General features: G+C 46.0%; 1 protein-coding gene across 1 annotated transcript in view; it reads right to left on the bottom strand.

The window, feature by feature from the left end:
* The window catches only part of JAZF1 (JAZF zinc finger 1), a 201,992-nt gene extending 184,117 nt beyond the window's left edge, over positions 1-17,875 (bottom strand). Inside the window, exon 1 of the mRNA XM_054818081.1 lies at positions 17,587-17,875. Coding sequence (XP_054674056.1) covers positions 17,587-17,701 — 115 coding nt within the window. The 5' untranslated portion in view covers positions 17,702-17,875. The remainder of the gene's footprint in view (positions 1-17,586) is intronic.
* Positions 17,876-18,252: the final 377 nt, after the last annotated feature.

The raw sequence follows: 18,252 nt of genomic DNA, 5'->3' as shown, positions 1-18,252 counted from the left end.
GTGGTGATTTTTAGAAGTCATCTTTGGCACATTCAGTCTTTGGGAACATTGCATATATGCTGAAAAGGAAAACTTAATCCTGACCCCCTGTATTCACAGCTAGCTATGGAGAGCAGGTGCTGGTAACCCATGCTCAGGAAACAAGGAGCACTGTTTTCATTTTCCTATATCCAGTTCAGAATTGTACCATTAAGCTGACACCACCACAACTGTACATCAGGAGGAAAAGATTGTATTTATCTGAAAGTCTTTACTCCTCATCAGAAGACCTCTGTATGAACTGCTCCCTCAAAACTGGAACTGATAAAAATCAGCCTACCACACACACGCACTCACTCGGCATGAGCCCCGCAGATCACAAACACATAGGAACTTGCTCCTTCTCAGGAAATGCCCACAATCTATCCTCAAATCCCAAACAAACGTTAAAATACTGCAAGCCACTATGCCGTTTATCTAACTCCTTAAACTGTGACCATCACTGCGGTTATCTGAGCACTTGAACACAACTGACAAACATGCACTTAGCAACGTATCTCATTATTCCTACATTTTTGTGGCAGGCAAACATACAGGCTTTTCTCTGTTCTCCTCCAACCAAGATATCTGCTAAAGTCTGCATCTCCCCAAGCCAGCCAATGTGTTATTCAAGCCATTCTCGTAAGGTCACGTCATCGTTACTGGATGTTTTTCGTATTACAACACATCCTTAGCAATAGAAACAAAATTACGGCTAAACAAGTTCCTACTATATTAACAAGTCCATCAAATCACTAGAAATGCAATGTTCTCCAATATGTGCTACAACACAGAAACAGCTCTGTGCTCTCCCCTGCGCCATCTCCAGAAACAGCATCCAAGACAGGAGGATGGGAGCAGCCTCTACATAGATCTACCTCTCGCTACCATGTCTTCTCTTTCCTCAGGCCGTCAGGTAGGAAGAGCTGCCAAGCTCAGTCGAGTCAGTTGAAGTGCTACAGGTTTTCCACATAACAATCGATCAGCTTTGTTTAACTAAACCATAAACATTGATTTTAAAAAGCACTCAGTACCAAAAGGAGACACTACAAAAGACCATGAGTTTTCAGAGGGTGAAGAACTCAGCACTTCCTAAAGATCAACCCCTCTAGAAAAATATCTTACGCTCATTATGCAAAAACTAGGATGTGCACTGTCATCCCCCAAATCACTAGTTCTCCCCTCTCAAAGTAAAGTGGATCTATGGATATATGACAGTTAAAGTGTTACAAACAGAGCAATATCACAGTTGTGCTTTTCTCTGGGATGCACAGCCCAGCAATCACATATGCAACTGGAGGCACCAAACAGTGCACGTGTCTCGGTGTCAGCCAACACGTGACGTTCTGTGAGATACCACACAGGCAAGCTCCTCTTTTGTCAAACTCACATACTAAAAGTGGCAGTATGTTGTTCTGCCCGGGTAAATTCATATCGCTCAGGACAGGATTATTTACTAGGTGCTTTGTTTGCAGGAATCCTTTTCCACATCCCACTGCACAGCCATGACACCATAGCATCAACTAGTAGACAGCAAGGAGACAGGAGGACTGTGAGACTTCAGCTTCATGTACCTAATGATCAACAACAGATGATACTCCACTGCACAGTAAGGATACCAACAGAGAAAGCAGATCTCCTTTGCCATGCTCTAAGACACTATGGGGCTCAAAATATACAACACAGAGCAGTTCAACTTGGTGCACTGTTTTAAAATGGGGGGCAGCCACTTTGCTGTCTCAGAAGCTTGTGAGATAGAAGTCTGTCTTGGAAAGGAATCCAAATCAGATTTGTATCTACCCAAATACAAATGTGACCATCTGGTAACGGTCTTCATCCTTATGTTCTGTTCTTAGTAAAAAGTCAAAAAAACCCCAAATGAAACCAACCACCTTACTTTCTTGAGTGCTTGTCATTAGCTCTGCCTACTGGATTCTAAAAACTGCCATCATGCAAGATGTGCGATTGCTTAACTCCAGTGGTACAAAGGTGGGAAGCTGCAATGGGCTCATGGTGAGTAAATCAGCGTACAGTAGAGGAGGTCCACAAAAAGTCTCAAAATTAGCTGGAGACTGCCTGCCAGGGAACCTATTATTAAGAAATCTGTTCTACTAAGTCACCTACCCATGACAACAAGGTAGAAAGTGACCAAAGCATATTCAGGAGGGAAGGCCTTTATGATCTTGAGAAGAGATCTGTTCTGCTATGGAACCACTCGGAGGGGAAAAGGAAGGAGGGGGGGAAGAGAAAGAAAAAAAAGCAGTTTTGCTACAACAGCAACAAAACGGTGTTTGTTTAGGAGGGATGGACATCAGCCCAACATTTAGCAAATCCAAGGACTCCAAACAGGATGACTTTAAAACTGACCTTAAGAGAAAGTCTACTGTACTCTTGGAAGAACAGGAAGACGATATGTCATATCTGAGAAGGAGACTGCTTATTTCTACACAGTCAGTAGCTGAGAACCAGTGCTTTGACCCCTACCCTTTGGATTGAGCATTTGGTTCTCACCATCCTGAGCAGCAAAGCCAAGCAAAAAATTTCAAGTCTCAGGTATGTAAGTTTTGCTTCAAAGTAAAAACATGGAGGGGAGTAATCTGCATCCGGATCATTAATGCTGCTCTTAAAGAGTGTGATCTACATAAAATTAATTCAAAAAAATAGTACCACAACAGGTCACCTGTGGAGAAGAGAAATTCAAAATGCTAACAGGAATTCAGACCACTTGAAAAGACAGCTACAATAACCTACAGAAATGATCTGATACAAGGAGGTGTTTAGTAATATGGACAAGAGGGGTCTTCAAGATAAATTAGATAAGGGCTTTGAGGAGAGTATAATGAGGGTACTTTTGGAATCTATTAAGGGCTCTGAATCTCACTCAAGTACACGCCTTAAGCAGACTGTATGAACAACCCTGAGCATCCAACCCCAGAGGGAGTCAGGAGAAAGTGGGCAACCTCTGTATTGCTCCTGAATTAGGGATGCCTCTGACTAGCAAGAAAATAACATGGTTTCTGTTTAGGCAGGTAACTCTGCCCAGCTTGTGAGACTGAAAAACCCCAACTACGACTTCCTGTTAAAGAGCTCTATAAAAAAAGCAGACTCTGTCTTTCATGAACTCCTTCCCTTCTTTGCTTCAACTTCAGATTTCTCCATCTATACTCCTTGCTATACTCTGCTTCTTTGTTTTCTCTAGAAGAGAGTGAAAATTAGGAGAGAGACATTAGACATTATTAAAGAATGGAGACAATACATGTAGATTGGAGTCTCCTCGATCCCAAAACCTGGTATTAGGTCTTCAGTTTGAAAGACAAACATCACACACTTGGTGAAGATGAGATAGGCACCTTCTGTGTTTACAGGGTTAAAGTACTAACACAGGGGCCTAAACAATACAAGTACAGTATATCATACCATTATGCCTGTGTAGGCGTCTGTTCCTAAGCCACACCTGTCCTACAGAGCATCAAAAATAATTGAATTAGAACAATCAGCATTCACAAGAAAAGGCGGCGTTGAGATTTTACAGGATGAAGTGGTTCAGTGGTTCCAGGACAGAGGAACAGCAGCAGCAGCCCTGATAAAGCTCCAATAAACCACTCATCTGTGGAGCAACAGGAGAAGAGAACAGAATGAACAGTCAGAAGGGTCAGCAGCAGGTGAGCACAGATGCCAGCTGGAGATTTTTTTTTTTTTTCTAAAGCAGTAACAGAACAGTACGCAATTTCTGATTTGCCTAAAAGTAAACCAGGTACCCACCAACTCTACCACAGAACGCACGCAGAATGCCTTGCTAGGTGGATACTTATTATGCAAAGGGCAAACCACTTTGGGACACTCAGAACCAAAATCTGTGGTCTGTGTGTACATGTAGCAGAACGCTCTGCTGAACATAACTGCTCATCAAAAGCTAACCACCACTGGAGCAGAGTTTGCTCCACGAACAGTAATAGGTAGGTATGGCATTTATAATCCTTCTCCTTCCACCACCAGTCACGGCTTGGCAGATAAGAAGAAAGTTGGCGGGGGATGAAGGGAGTTGAATTTTCCTGGTTTAGGAAGCAAAGCTAGGAAAGAACAGAAGAAAGAAGATGTAAAGGTCTGGGTTCCACAGGTCAACATAGATAAGGAAAAAAAAAGATTTAATGCCACCTCCTAGTATGTATGTTGTTTATTCCGTTGTGAAAGGATGACTAATCCCACACAACTGTCTTCCCAAAATACAGGTACCGGAAGGTTTTTTCTTCTTACCGCTGCAGTCTACTATCTTGTGTCAATTTGCCAAAAGCAAACTAATTGTGTGGGCTCTTCCTAACCACCTCTCTTCAGTTCTCTACTTTTAATCCTAACCACCTGCATCTCCACAGGCTTCTGAAAGAAACATTTACTTGGTCTTCAATTGCAATTAGTATTTTAAAATTACACATGCAGACAGATCAGCATGAATTATTGTCCCTAATTATTGATATAAGAAGTCTAATGGAATACAATGGTTGCATAATAAATTTTAAATTATCACAACACATACCAATACTTTCTAGAAAACTGTATACTCAATTCTATGCTATGCCACACACCACCACCAGAGATTATAAACAAATACTAACACATTCAATATTTATGCACACCTGCTACTATAGAACAAACAATGGCAAAATTATGTGTTTGGGCTCAATCTTGAATTCATGAAGTACCAAGTATCTTCAGCAGGCACTTATACCATTGCAGGCCGCCTTTCCTGGAACTCCACTCCTTTCCAGTGTTAAGGGGTTGGGGCTTGGCAGGAGGAGCAAGGGGATTTGATTTTCACACGTAAATGCTATGACTTCCACATAGGCAGGGTTACGGAAGAGACACTTCGTTACCAGAATACTTGGTGGTAGTAAGCAATCCTGTGGCTGGCACACTGTGCTGTTTGCAAGAAAAGAAGGGGTCACTAGATGTACACCCACCACGTTCTAGAGGTCAGTGGAATAATGCAGAATAAGGGTGATACCGCTATGGAACTGCACTTTTTATTTAAAAAAAGAAAGGAAAAAGGTTGACATTGAGAAAAAAATAACAGCTATCAATTAACCCAGTATTTCTCCAGAACATTCATTAAGCTTATAATAATAACGAACATTAATTTATATCTGTTTCAATATTTGAAATGCATTTAAGGTCATATGTACAGTTCAGTTACAGCAAGAGCAGATACAGAATTTCTCATACATGTCTTACAATCATTTCAAACTCAGCAATATGACAATTGCACCAGAGCTAAAATTCATCAGGTAAGAGTTGTTCAAAAGCAAAGATTTTTTTAATAGATTAAAACCCAACTTCTTAATATTAAAATACAGGAACACAACCAAAAATATCCACAGAAGATAACAGCAACAAATACCTTTTCCCCATCCTGGGCATCCAATTATTGTTGCATACCTTAACAAGCTCTTGATATTTACCCTGGCTCTGGAAGCAGGTTGAACAAGCCACTAAAACTCGCTGGCATATAACTATGTTCCAGATCACGGTGTCCAATACAGAGTTTATCTCCCTGCTGAATCTGCTCTGCAGAGAGCCCTGGTAATTGCGCCAAAGTAACTGTCAGCAAAGATGGAGTAATTTGTTCTGAAGACAGGCTCTTCACAATCTCACAAAAACTTGCCAGCAAGAAATGGGTTATACTGGATAGCTGAAATGAGAACAATTTTATGTACCGGTAGATGAGGACTGATAAGCTACAGTGTCAGCATTTCCCATCTATAAGAGCATTTACATAGTTTGGGAGTATTTAGTCAATTTAAGAGATTTTCTGAGGTGTAAGGAAAATGCAGTTATTACCAATGCTAGGACTTGTGTGGAAAGAGTCCTACAGCACAGCTAGAAAGTCTCTCTAAAGTATAGCAAGTGCTTACACTGAGCCTGGGAAAACTCCCTAGCATAGCCCTGTGACATGGAAGTGTATACAAAAAAAAAAAAAAAAAATCACCCACCCAAAAAAGCCAAACAACTGATGTAACATTATCTTCCCACCCTCCACAACTACACCACTACCCTGCCCCGTCTTCCCAGGAGCATAGAGCACTTAAAACTACACTAGAGGGCCCCAGACCACCCTAGTTCCTCCCTGGAAGGCTGCGCAACCATGGGATTTTATTTTAAACACCTCATAAGCTTTTCTTCTCCTTCCAAATATCATAGCAGCACTAAGTAATGTTTATTTCATTTGTTACTGTTGATGAAGCTGTCAACTGCCTGGTCCACCCTGCCACATCCATGGTAGTCTGCATTTGCACAAATAACCCCCAGCCTGAGCGCACAAAGCAGCACACCCCTGAGCCTCTTCCCCTTTCTGTGCTCTCACTGCTGCAGAGATTTTTCACTCCCCTTCCACAAATCCATCTTTTTTACATTAGCATACTTATTAAATGAGTCAGGAAGTTCTTGCAATATGGCCCAAATAAATCTATGGGGAAAAGCCATTATTTGGGGTTTTCCTTAAAATTCCACTTATCTTTCCTCCGTCTATTCTATGCAAAAAAAACGTTCAGATAACGAAGACCTGAAGCCTCAGCAGGAAGGCTCTGCAGGCATCCCAAGAGCTTAATGGGGTAAACAGGAAAAAAATCTCTAGCCCCAAATTGAAATACAGATGGGTATATGAGTGGTTTATTTTTTACATTAAAGCTGGGACACTAACAACTCTCATATAACCCACTTAACCCAGCAGAACAAGCAGTGATGGCTGCAAGGTAGCCAGACACTCCTCTACTCAACAGCAAGTTACAGAAGCTGCAACACTCTTCCAACAGATTGCTAGAAAAACCTGTAAGCTTCCAGGCTTTTCCTACAAGCTTGTCACCGAATTTACTTGGATCAATGTCAGTCCTTTGATCTGAAAACAAAGAAAGCAAGGGTAGACCTCAGCAATTTGGTATGCAGTTTTCACCTGCAAGCAGACGAGCATCTGAAGCCTACGTGAAGCCTTTAAATGAATTTTGAGGTCACTCCCATAACACTAATACACACGCCTACTCTCCAATGAAGACACACAGCAGGACTGCATCAAAATAAATGACTGAAATAATGACAGAGTGTTGTTTTCCTCACTGAATGTCACTGTCATCTACCACATAAGGGGCCGAGTTCACATTCATGTAGCCGTGCCAATCTCATATAGCAGTGAAACTGCATCTCTCGCATCTTAAATGTACTGCCTCCCAGTTTCTGGGTTACAGCTCCACTTGCTTCTATTGGGTTAATGCCCAGAAAGTAAGATGGTGACTATATTACACACTGCTGGAGAAATAAGTGATACTTCACATCTATTTCTCCTTTCCACAGCATACTCAGATATTCAGCAGCTCCATTTTTATTCAATGAATATTTACTATCTATCAAAATAAGTTGGGGGGGGGGGGAAATGTATTTCCAGAAGGAACAGAAACGTTTGCAGCTTACTCAAGTTTGACGAAGAATTGGGGGAGGGGAAAAAAAAAAAGAAAAAGGAGGGGAAATCTCAGAAGTGCAGAAGTGTCCAAATATTTCCTAAATTAAAAAAACATTTTGTTGGAGCAGTTTCAGCAATGCCAACATTTCAAAATGAAAGAATGAAAGTGCTCAGCTTTTCACAAAAAACTCTTAAAAAATAAGATGGTGTCTATTAGCACACAGTGAAATCTTTCTCAAAATCAGAAGAAATGTTTCAAAATTCATCCACAATCAAATTCTAATCTTTTTGGCCATAGAGAACTGACCAGCTTGGCTCCAAATTCCCACTCATTTTTTTTCCATTAAACTGATAAATTTCTTCTTCTAGTTCTACTCCATCCTTTGTAACACAAGATGGAATGTTAAAAAGATATAACTCACACCTGAATTTAAGTCAGTTCATTCTTGAATGAATTACAGTATCTTAAACTGCACAGTAGTAATGTACTCCATTGTGGGCACTGATCAGAGACACAATCAGCATCGCAGTGTCATCAGCATCTGTGGTGAAGAAATCCATTCCCCTTGTTTACTGTAGCAAAGTTAAGAAGGAGCCTCCTAAGGATTCAGGGTGAAAAATGCAAAAATTACAATAAAAGAAAATCATTAAACCATAAATCAGAGTATTTCTTCTATTCTACAGACCAGAACATTGCTCCTGCCTCTTTTAACTAAGGGTAAGTTTAATAAACCATATGTACTCCCCCAAAGTATTTGGCAAAAGTCTCAGGATAGACTTAGACACTGAGTAACAGGAATCAGTTGTTTAATTTTAATTGTGAAATTATTCAGAGAGACATTCCCTTAAAATGAAAGGCTTTTTCTGTTAAATACAGCTGATTTAGCAAATCAATTTTCTAACTGCCACCATTTCAAATTAACATTAAAATCTTTGTCTCTGCCTTTCTCAAAGTGTATGTAGCTGCTACTTAGATGTTTATAATCTATATTTTGAATTACTGGTGCTTAGTAGAGACAAATAAAAATAATTCTTACTGAAACACAGCTTATTCAAGAAAAGGAATTAGAAAGAAAGAAAGAAAAAAAGCACATTCAGGAGCAACATAAAGAGTACACCAGAAGCAGCTGGCCTCCAGTGCTTATTTCTTTTGTAGTAAAGTATTCTCCAGGTTGACACAAGATATTTCTGATTACTTGTTTGTATTTGCATTATATTATATAGGAGGAAGCAATAGTAGGTAAGATTGTCTCCAGATTGAACAGGTGTTTCTTCACCTTCTAGCATCACCTCTTCCTGAAATTATTTTTTATTATACCGTTCCTGGTCTTTTCACATTCCCCAACAAATGATGAAGTGGAAAAAAAAGATAATTTGACTGGCAGCCACCTGATTATTTTACATTTCTCATAAGGATTGCAGGTGAGCTATGAAAACATCCTCTCACGCCCTGAAGAGTAGACGTGATAATCACTATAAACTTTCCCCCAAAGGTAAGTATGGCCCACACAAGTGAACTGTAGCACAACTGCTACAAGTTACCTGATGTTCCTTCAGTTTTTCATTTTCTGACTTGTATTTGTTTAGGTCTGCTAGCATAGAAGAGGAGCAGTCCCTGCCGATGGTAGGGATGTAGCCCTGCAAAGGGCCTGACCCAAAGCAACTCAAGCTGACAGAGGAAAAAGGCGAGATCCCTATTGGCTTTATGCGAGGCCTTCAATCTTAGAAAGGAAAAATCAGTCTGCAGCACGTTCACAGATGTTTGTTTTCAGCCCTTTCTTCCGAGGAAATACACCATTCTTTACGCCATCAAAACACGCTTTAGCCTCAGTGTACTTGGTAACCTCAGAACAAGAACATATGACGGGTGCACTCTTTGCTGGGTAAAAAACTGTCTGGAAGGCCAAGCCCAGAGAGTTGTGGTGAACGGAGTTAAATCCAGTTGGTGGCTGGTCACAAGCGGTGTTCCCCAGGGCTCAGTTGTGGAGCCAGTCTTGTTTAATATCTTTATCAATGATCTGGATGAGGGGATCAAGTGCATCCTCAGTAAGTCTGCAGATGACACTAAGTTGGGAGGGAGTGTCGATCTGCTTGATGGTAGGAAGGCTCTGCAGAGGGGTCTGGACAGGTTGGATTGATGGGCCTAGACCAACTGTATGATGTTTAACAAGGCCAAGTGCCTGGTCCTACACTTTGGTCACAACAACCTCACACAACGCTACAGGCTTGGGGAAGAGTGGCTGGAAAGCTGCCTGGCAGTAAAGGACCTGGGGGCGCTGGCCGACAGCCGGCTGAACACAAGCCAGCAGTGTGCCCAGGTGGCCAAGAAGGCCAACAGCATCCTGGCTTGTATCAGAAATAGCGTGGCCAGCAGGACTAGGGAAGCGATTGTCCCCCTGTGCTCGGCACTGGTGAGGCTGCACCTCGAGTACTGCGTTCAGTTTTGCGCCCCTCACTACAAGAAAGACATTGGGGTGCTGGAGCGTGTCCAGAGAAGAGCAACGAAGCTGGTGAAGGGTCTAGAGCACAAGTCTTATGAGGAGTGACTGAAGGAACTGGGGTTGTTTAGTCTGGTGAAGAGGAGGCTGAGGGGAGACCTTATTGCTCTCTACAACTACCTCAAAGGAGGTTGTAGTGAGGTGGGTGTTGGTCTCTTCTCCCAAGTAACAAGTGATAGGACAAGAGGAAACAGCCTCAAGTTGTGCCAGGGGAGGCTTAGATTGGGTATTAGGAAAAATTTCTTCACTGAAATGGTGATCAGACATTGGAACAGGCTCCCAGAGAGATGGTGGAGTCACTGTCCCTGGAGGTGTTCACAAAGCATGTAGACATGGCACTTCGGGACATGGTCTAGTAGACACGGTGGTTTTAGGTTGACGGTTGGACTTGATGATCCTAGAGGTCTTTTCCAACCTTAAAGATTCTATGATATTTCATGTCACAGAAGTATCAAAAATCACATTTTAGTTAAAGTTTAATGACAATTCCATTTACCTCCATAGGATTAATATAACCTAGAATTCGTTACAAATGTTGCACCTACATTTTATCACTATTTATATTCGAACCCAAAGAGGAAAGGAAAGCAGACCTGGAACTGGAAAAGAATCCAAAGCCCTGCTCTACTCAAGATTACAAAACTGGGAGGAGTGGTCAATACACCAGAAGGCTGTGCTGCCATTCAGTGAGACCTGGACAGGCTGGAGAGTTGGGCAGAGAGGAACCTTAATGAATTTCAATAAGGGCAAGTGTAGGGTCCTGCACCTAGGGAGGAATAACCCCAAGCACCAGTACAGGTTAGGGGTTGACCTGCAGAGAAGAACCTGGGAGTCCTGGTGGACAACAAGCTCTCCATGAGTCAGCAGTGTGCCCTCGGGGCCAAGAAGGCCAATGGTGTCCTGGGGTGCATGAAGAGCATGGCCCAGCAGGTTGAGGGAGGTTATCCTCCCCCTCTACTCTACCCTGGTGAGGCCACATTTGGAGTGCTGTGTCCAGTTCTGGGCTCCCCAGTTCAAGAAAGGCAGGGAACTGCTGGAGAGAGTCCAGCAGAGGGCTACGAGGATGATGAGGGGACTGGGACATCTCTTGTACGAGGAAAGGCTGAGAGACTTGGGTCTGTTTAGCCTGAAGAAGAGAAAACTGAGAGGGGATCTTATCAACGCTTACAAGTATCTGAAGGGCAGATGTCAAGAGGAAGGGGCCAGACTCTTTTCAGTGGTGCCCAGTGACAGGACAAGGGGCAACAGGCACAAACTGGAACACAGGAAGTTCCATCTGAACATGAGGAAAAAGTTCTTCACTTTGAGGTGACAGAGCACTGGAACAGGCCGCCCAGGGAGGTTCTGAAGTCTCCTTCTCTGGAGATATTCAAAACCTGCCTGGACGCCATCCTGTGCAACTTGCTGTAGGTGATCCTGATTTAGCAGGGGGGTTGGACTAGATGATCTCTGACCTCCATCGTTCTGTGATTCTGTGATTACAAGTAGGGGAAAAAAAGTGCTGATCAGAACTGTTAGTCAAAAAAGACTATTTGATAGAAAAGCCATCCTGAAGTAGAAGAGCATTCCTCACCACACCAACTTGCAAAGTGAATGAGCAACATCCTTGGAACATATGTCATTCCACATCACTGCGAAAATGCATTTTCCATATCCATAAATAACAAAAATTACAGCTGTAGAGAAGTACTGGGCAGAGGATGAACTTACAATCAGCATAGCCACAATTAGGTTTTTCTAGTTGCTTTCCATGAACAATAATTAGTAGTACTGCTGAGGTAAATACATGTAATTGTTCATTTATTTTGCAAGGCCACAGGTTTATGCACATTACATAGCATGGCAACTGAGCACAGGTCTGCCCTTCAATTTCCCAATACTGAACAGAGTATCCACATACTTAGTTGCCACATCACTCTCAGTGTAAAAAGCCTTGGGTTAAGACCTACCATCTCTTCAAAACAGCCCGTCTCAACTCCAAACATTAATTTACACAATGAGCAAAATGCTACAAAAAAAGCTACATGACAGTAACCACTTAGACCATGTTCATACTCTTCTGAAGAGCTCAGCTTTAAGTGAACAAAATCTTTCACATGGACTTAAGTTTTCTAGGCCTTCCACATATGCTGAAGCGTGTAGCCCCTCGTCCTCACCACTAGCAACATAAAAGGGTTGCATCTTTTTACGCTTGTTTTACACAACATACTGTGGGCTCCAATATAGAAGTTGTCATCTATGTCATATTGCACTTTATCCAACATGCTGGTGGAAGTTTGGGCAACACAGGAGAGGGGAGTGAAGCAAACATTTTAGCAATACCGAATGCCATTTTTGCATGTGCTCACACCCAGCTTGTAATTCAACACCTCTTACTATCGAAGTGAGGATACAGCCCAACCTTTCTTAGCATTTCTGAGAAAATATTGAAAGGACCAACTTCAAGCAAGCTGCATGCATTCAGCCAATGGATTGTTAAACCACTCAAATGCCTTGCTGTGGAATTTGGCCCCTTGACTGCCCAATATTAAACAAGAATTGAAGTCACTGAAGGTAGCAGATGCCAAAGTTACCACCAGACACAGAATTTCAGAAGCCTCCTTCCCCCTTCAAAAAACCTGAACTTTCCAGATGGGTCATATTTTACATACAAGATTTTGGTCTGTCTTCTGCAACTATTCCTTTATTGAAGAAGTTTTCTTTTTCCTGCTAATCCTATCCCTTAGGAAAGCAGCTGCCTCTGTTCCCACAGCAAGTACTGTTCTGTTGCAGGTCCCATCCCAGTATTTGGGAATTGGTCAGCTTTGATGAGAAGCATCATAGCTCCCAGTTCCGACAGCAATGCTACACAAATACCTCACTGGAAACTGTCCAATACTGGGACTTCTTACAAAGTTTTGATGAAACACTCAGCACTAGTAGATCATCTTAGTCTGTGCAACTACTGTGTAAGCAGATGGCCTTTTTGTTTTTTCCCTTCAAATTCTTCTAGGAGTTTCAGTGCAATACAATTCACAAACTCATCTCCCATTAAGGTAAGACTGTCTTGAGATTTATCTGTTGTATCTCCTCCTATCCACCTTTCCACCTCTTTGGGCCCACAGTTGTATGTTCAGACACTCATTTCATTGACATCCCTCTCCTCAATGCTCAAGGAGTCTCAGGAGAAGCAGAACTGCTCAAATCATCCCTACAGCCACACAGGTGCATACGGCATGTCAGTACTCATCACAAACCAACTGGACACACAGTGGCTCATACAAACAACCACCTCATCCATACACATGATTAAAAATACTCTTCAACTACAAATGCAAAGCAAAAATTAAAAAATAAAGTCCAAATATGATTAAGAGGTTCAGCTCAAATATTGTCTCCTCAGCAGCAGAGTAAATTAAACTAGCAACTAGCTTTAAGGAGCTACTTGACCCCGCCACTCTAAAGGATGCAGTTCAGCTATGGGTAGACTGATGAAGAATCAAATGGGGGGGGGGGGGGGGCAGGTGGGCAGAAATCCAGAAACCAAAGGGTGTGCCTCTCTGGGCTTCTATCAACAGCTGAAAATGTCCCAGAAGATTACTTACACCAAGTTAAGAACTCAAGGTAATTTCAGAAACGCTCTGTGAAACCAGAAGTGCTGTTCCCAACATCACAGCTGAAGACACTACCAGGACTGCAGAAATGCAATAAAATTTGCCATGTTAGCACAGCTGAATACTCAGCAGATTAGGGTTGTTTTTTTTATTTTCTCCACTCTTGACAGTACTCTGGGGAATCGAGTGGTTAAGTCCATTCCATTCCATTCTACAGCGTGAATCTGGCGAATAGCAGTAAATTAGGCCTTTTGCTCCCAGGCTAGAGACATCAGAAAAGTCAGCTGGGCTACCTGCAAAGGAATGGAGCAGTCAAAACCAAGAGGCAGGGAGATGGCCTAACAAGGCAGGCTAAAAGCCCCTCTGCTCAGCACGCTTGCAGAGAAGGTAAGAGCACTTCAGGTTGCTTGGACAACACACTGGTAGGAAAAGGTCCCAGGGAAGCATTTACTAATCAGCAATTTTAAATCAATGTCTATTTTCAGCTGTGAGCCACAGAAAATGTGAATACAGTCTGTTTGATAGTATTGCTACAGACTTAAAAGAGTTCCTCCTGCAGAACGTGGTCATGTTCCAGAGGACACCAGTAGGGCCTTCTGAAAGATCCCAGAGCAGTGGTCCCGAGCTAGCCTAACTCTTCAGAAGTCTTCAATACATAAACGCAAAACCCAGAAAGGAGCTGATATGCTGATGGGCACATAGCACCATCTCAGAGTTGAATATTTCATCCAAAGGGCACAACACTCCCAGGTTATCTGCACTGATACTTTTTCAAGTAACTGGCTATTTATCAGGTGGCCACTAAGACACAGGATAAAAAAAAACCAAACCACTGTACAGTGAATTATTTCATTACCCTATGATTATTCATTTATGTTATGAGTAAGGAAACCAGTGACAGAAGCCCTCAGAAACCAAATATATTCTGTTCCCAGAATGCTACAACAGTGTTTCCTTAATACTAAATTGAGTTTTATTTGCAAGATTGACAAAAAAAAAGTTAAAAATTCCTTGATAAGTATTTGTTCCCACTTTTTCAGAGACACAATACAGCTCTAAAAACCCACCAAATTCCTAGCAGCTCGCCACTGATGATGTGAACGACTATTAACCCATCACGCAAAATGTGGCAGAGCAGCAGCATTGCAGCAGCCAGACCACGACAAGCCTGTGCCGTACACGCCTCCCCACACAGAGCTGTTTGCAGCATCAAGTTTGTTATCTGTGCTGCAACATTGTCTGCCCAGCAATTGCCCACTTCAGTTTAAACTAATAATGGAAAATAATCAAGTTTTCTTTATTCCTGCAGCACACGCTGAATGTCCAAAGTAATGTATGTTTTATATGGCATGTTACTCGTTGCTCTATATGCCAAAAACTACAGTCAATTTTTAACATGACAAATTTTAGTGCACATTTCTAGACCTGTACGACAGCAAACACTGAATGCTTTGCATCAGACTTTCTGAGAAAGCAATTCCAACACAAGCTCCTATTCAGACATTTATTCCTTTATTTCCCAGCTGCCTCCAGAAAGGTCAATCACTTTTTGCTCAAGCGTTTATCTGGTGAGTTATCACAGATTCTCTTCCTTCACGCTGTGCCAGGAGCCCCTCACACACACCAAAAAATTACAGCTGAGCCTCCATGCAAGATCTGGGATCCATAGTCGGTGTCACCAGTGCAACTCCCTACTGATTTTTCCAGTGTTTGATACAGGTGAGTAACATAATGTACCTGCATCTTGTATTCACAAACAGGTCAAGTTTAACTTGCCATCATGCTGAGGTGAAACGCTAACGTACAAGCAACCTTATGTCACTCTCCACCAGTCTGTACTCAATCAGCTGCATGTGTGACGTCATACGTGCAAAGTTTCGGTTCTGTGTCCAGCACGTGTTGGCTGAATCTGTAATACTTTCTTATTTTTGAGATAGAAAAAAAGTAATGAATACTGGCTAAAGAATATATAGTTATTAAGACATTATCGTATTTCAGCACATAGTTCTTCTCTCTGTGGATAACAGCCACTGATCAGGGATTAAAGAGCAATGGACAGATCACATGGACTAGACTATACCTTTTCTGACACCCTGCGTGCTATGGCACCTAGGGGCTGATAAACCACTTGAGGGACACACAAGATGACTTATGAACTTTCATTTTGGGAAACTGTTTCCCCTAAGGCTTTCTGGTGTAATGTGATGCACTGTGTAGGAAAAGCTAAGAATCTGAGATTAAAAAAAAAACCCCAACAATATCACAACAGCATGCTTGCACCACGTCGAGTCATAAATTACAGAGTTTTGTGGTATGTGGTTTTGTTACCTCATACTAGGCATTGTGATAATTATGAGAACCACACCTTTCATCTCGCTGACCTATAACATTACATTAATGTAACATTACACTCGCAATTTAAACTTCAGTGATTTTTTTTTCAGGTATTCAGGCCTGCCTATTAAAACTTAATAAACTGAAATGCACGGTAGGTTCATTGTTTTGTACCAGCATGTCGTTTCCTTACACTTCCAGTGAAACAGGGAGTCTCTGGGTACTTAAAACTTCTGTATTTCCCCCAGATTGTAAAACCTGGTCCACTTCAAAGAATTAGCTCAGTTTTTGACAGTTTAAACATTGTACTTTATTAGCAAAAAGATAAAGTCGAGAAGTTTCAGAGGGGAAGTAGCCTATAAGCCAAGGCAGCACACCTGCCGAGGCAGAAGAGCGAAGGTGCGGGGCGGCAGCAGCCCAGCGGCGGGGCCGTGCCCGGCTGGGGACGGCGCAGGGACGAGATGCTTTGCTTAGCAGCCGGGACGAGCGGCACGGTGCCGGCCGGCAGCCGCTCCACGCCGGCACGGCTCAGGCCCGGCCGGGCGCGGGCAGGCCGGTCCCGCCGGAGGGGAAAGAGGGAAAGTTGGCGCCCGCGGCCGGCCGGGAGCCGCGCCGCCCCCTCCTCCCCTGGGCGCCGCCCGCCCTGCCGAGGGGCGGCCCCGGCGGCCCCTGCGCACGCTCCCGCCCGCCGCCCATGAGGCGCCCTCACCGGGAAGGCACTGACGAGTCATCGCCCCGCCGGCCGCAGGCCCGGCGGCGTCCCCGCCCCCGCGCCCCTGGCGGGACGGGCGGCCGAGGGGAGCGGGAGGCGGCGGCCGTCCGGGCAGCGACCGTTGCGCCGGCGCGGGGGGAGCCCACAGGTGATGATCCAGCGCGGCGCTGCCCGACCCGCCCTCCGCGGCCTGGCCTAGGCTCCGCGGCTTAACGGGAGCGGGTCCCAGCGCGGCCGCCTTCGACTCCCGCCCGGTCGGCCCCAGGGGGCTGCACCGGCGACACGGGCCGCCGGCCCCACCGTTGCCGCCGCCGCCTGGCCTCCCGCCCGCCGCCGGGCCCTCCCTCCACGCCCACCGCGCCGGCGGCCCCGGCCTCCCTCCGCCGAGAAGCGCCTCCCGCGCTGCGGCGGCCGGTGCTGCCGGAGCGCGACCCGTCCTCCCCACCACACCTAGCAACAGCGCTGACAGGACGCAGCGGCGGCAGCGGCCGCGGGAGGAGGAGGAGGAGGAGGAAGCGGAATGGCTGCCGCGGCGGCGGCTCCCTCCCTCCCCGGAGCCCTGACAGCCAGAGCCGGGGCGGAAGCAGCAGGCGGCGTGCTGTGCCCGTCCTCCTCCCTCCTCCGGGCTTCTGCGCTCCCTCCTGCCAATGCAAACTAACTCCCCCTCGCCAGGGCTGGCGGGCTGCACGCCTCCCCCGCACCCACCCATGCCGTCGCCGCCGCGCCGCACGCCGCCTCCCCGAGGAGCCCTCCACGTCGTCCGCAGGACCCCTCCTGCCACTCCTCGCCCACCGACCTCCCTCCACCGGCGGCCGCCGCCGCGCCCCCGCTCCCGCTGCACCTTGTGCCCCCCCCACCCCGCCGCCGCCGCCGCACACGCGGCCCCCACGCCCCCCGTGCCCGCCGCCGCGGTGCGCCCCCGCCGCCCGCCCTGCCCTGCCCTAACCTGCCCCGGCCGCGGCCCCTGCCCCGGCCCCGCGGGGCACTCACCGATGTGGTTGTCCTCGATGTGCTCGATGAGCTCCGCCAGGGTTGGGAAGTGGAGCCCGCAGCCCCCGAACCTGCAGGCGTTGGAGAAGAAGGAGGCGGCGGCGATGCCTGTCATGGTGTTACATCGAGATCCCCCTGCGGTGCCTGCTCTGCCAGGGCCGGCGGCGGCAGGGCGGAGAGAGGCGGGGGCAGGGGGGAACGGGACGGAGAGAGAGAGATGGGGAGCGAGAGAGAGGGTGGGGGTGGGGAGGAGGAGGAGGTGGCGGCGGCAGCAGCGTCGGGAGCGGCGGAGGGGAGGGACGGGCTGGGTGGGGGGAGATGAGGCAGCCGCAGCTGGGAGGAGGGACCAGCGCGGCTCTGTAACAGCTGTGCTGCCCCGGCGGCGGCCGCCGGCAGCGGGAGGAGCAGGGTACCCGGGCCGCCCGCCGCCGCCGGGGGACACCCGCGCCTCCTCGCTGCGGGGGCGGCGGAAGCTGCCGTCCGGCACCGAGCGGGGGTGGGGAGGGCGCGCCCCGCCGCTAACTTTCCCCCTCAGCCTCTCACAGGCGGCGGTGGGGCTGGGGGTCGCTGTAGCGGTCGGTGGGGCGGGGTGAGGGGAGCCGCTTCTGGGGTAGGTGCTGGAGTCGGGAAGGTGGCGCCCGCCCTCGTGGGCTCTCCCGGCCGCCA

This window comes from Grus americana, chromosome 2 (assembly GCF_028858705.1).
Source record: "Grus americana isolate bGruAme1 chromosome 2, bGruAme1.mat, whole genome shotgun sequence".
In the NCBI taxonomy this organism is placed as follows: Eukaryota; Metazoa; Chordata; class Aves; order Gruiformes; family Gruidae; genus Grus; species Grus americana.
The sequence above is the reverse complement of the archived record's forward strand: the minus strand, read 5'-3'. Positions and strand labels throughout refer to the sequence as shown.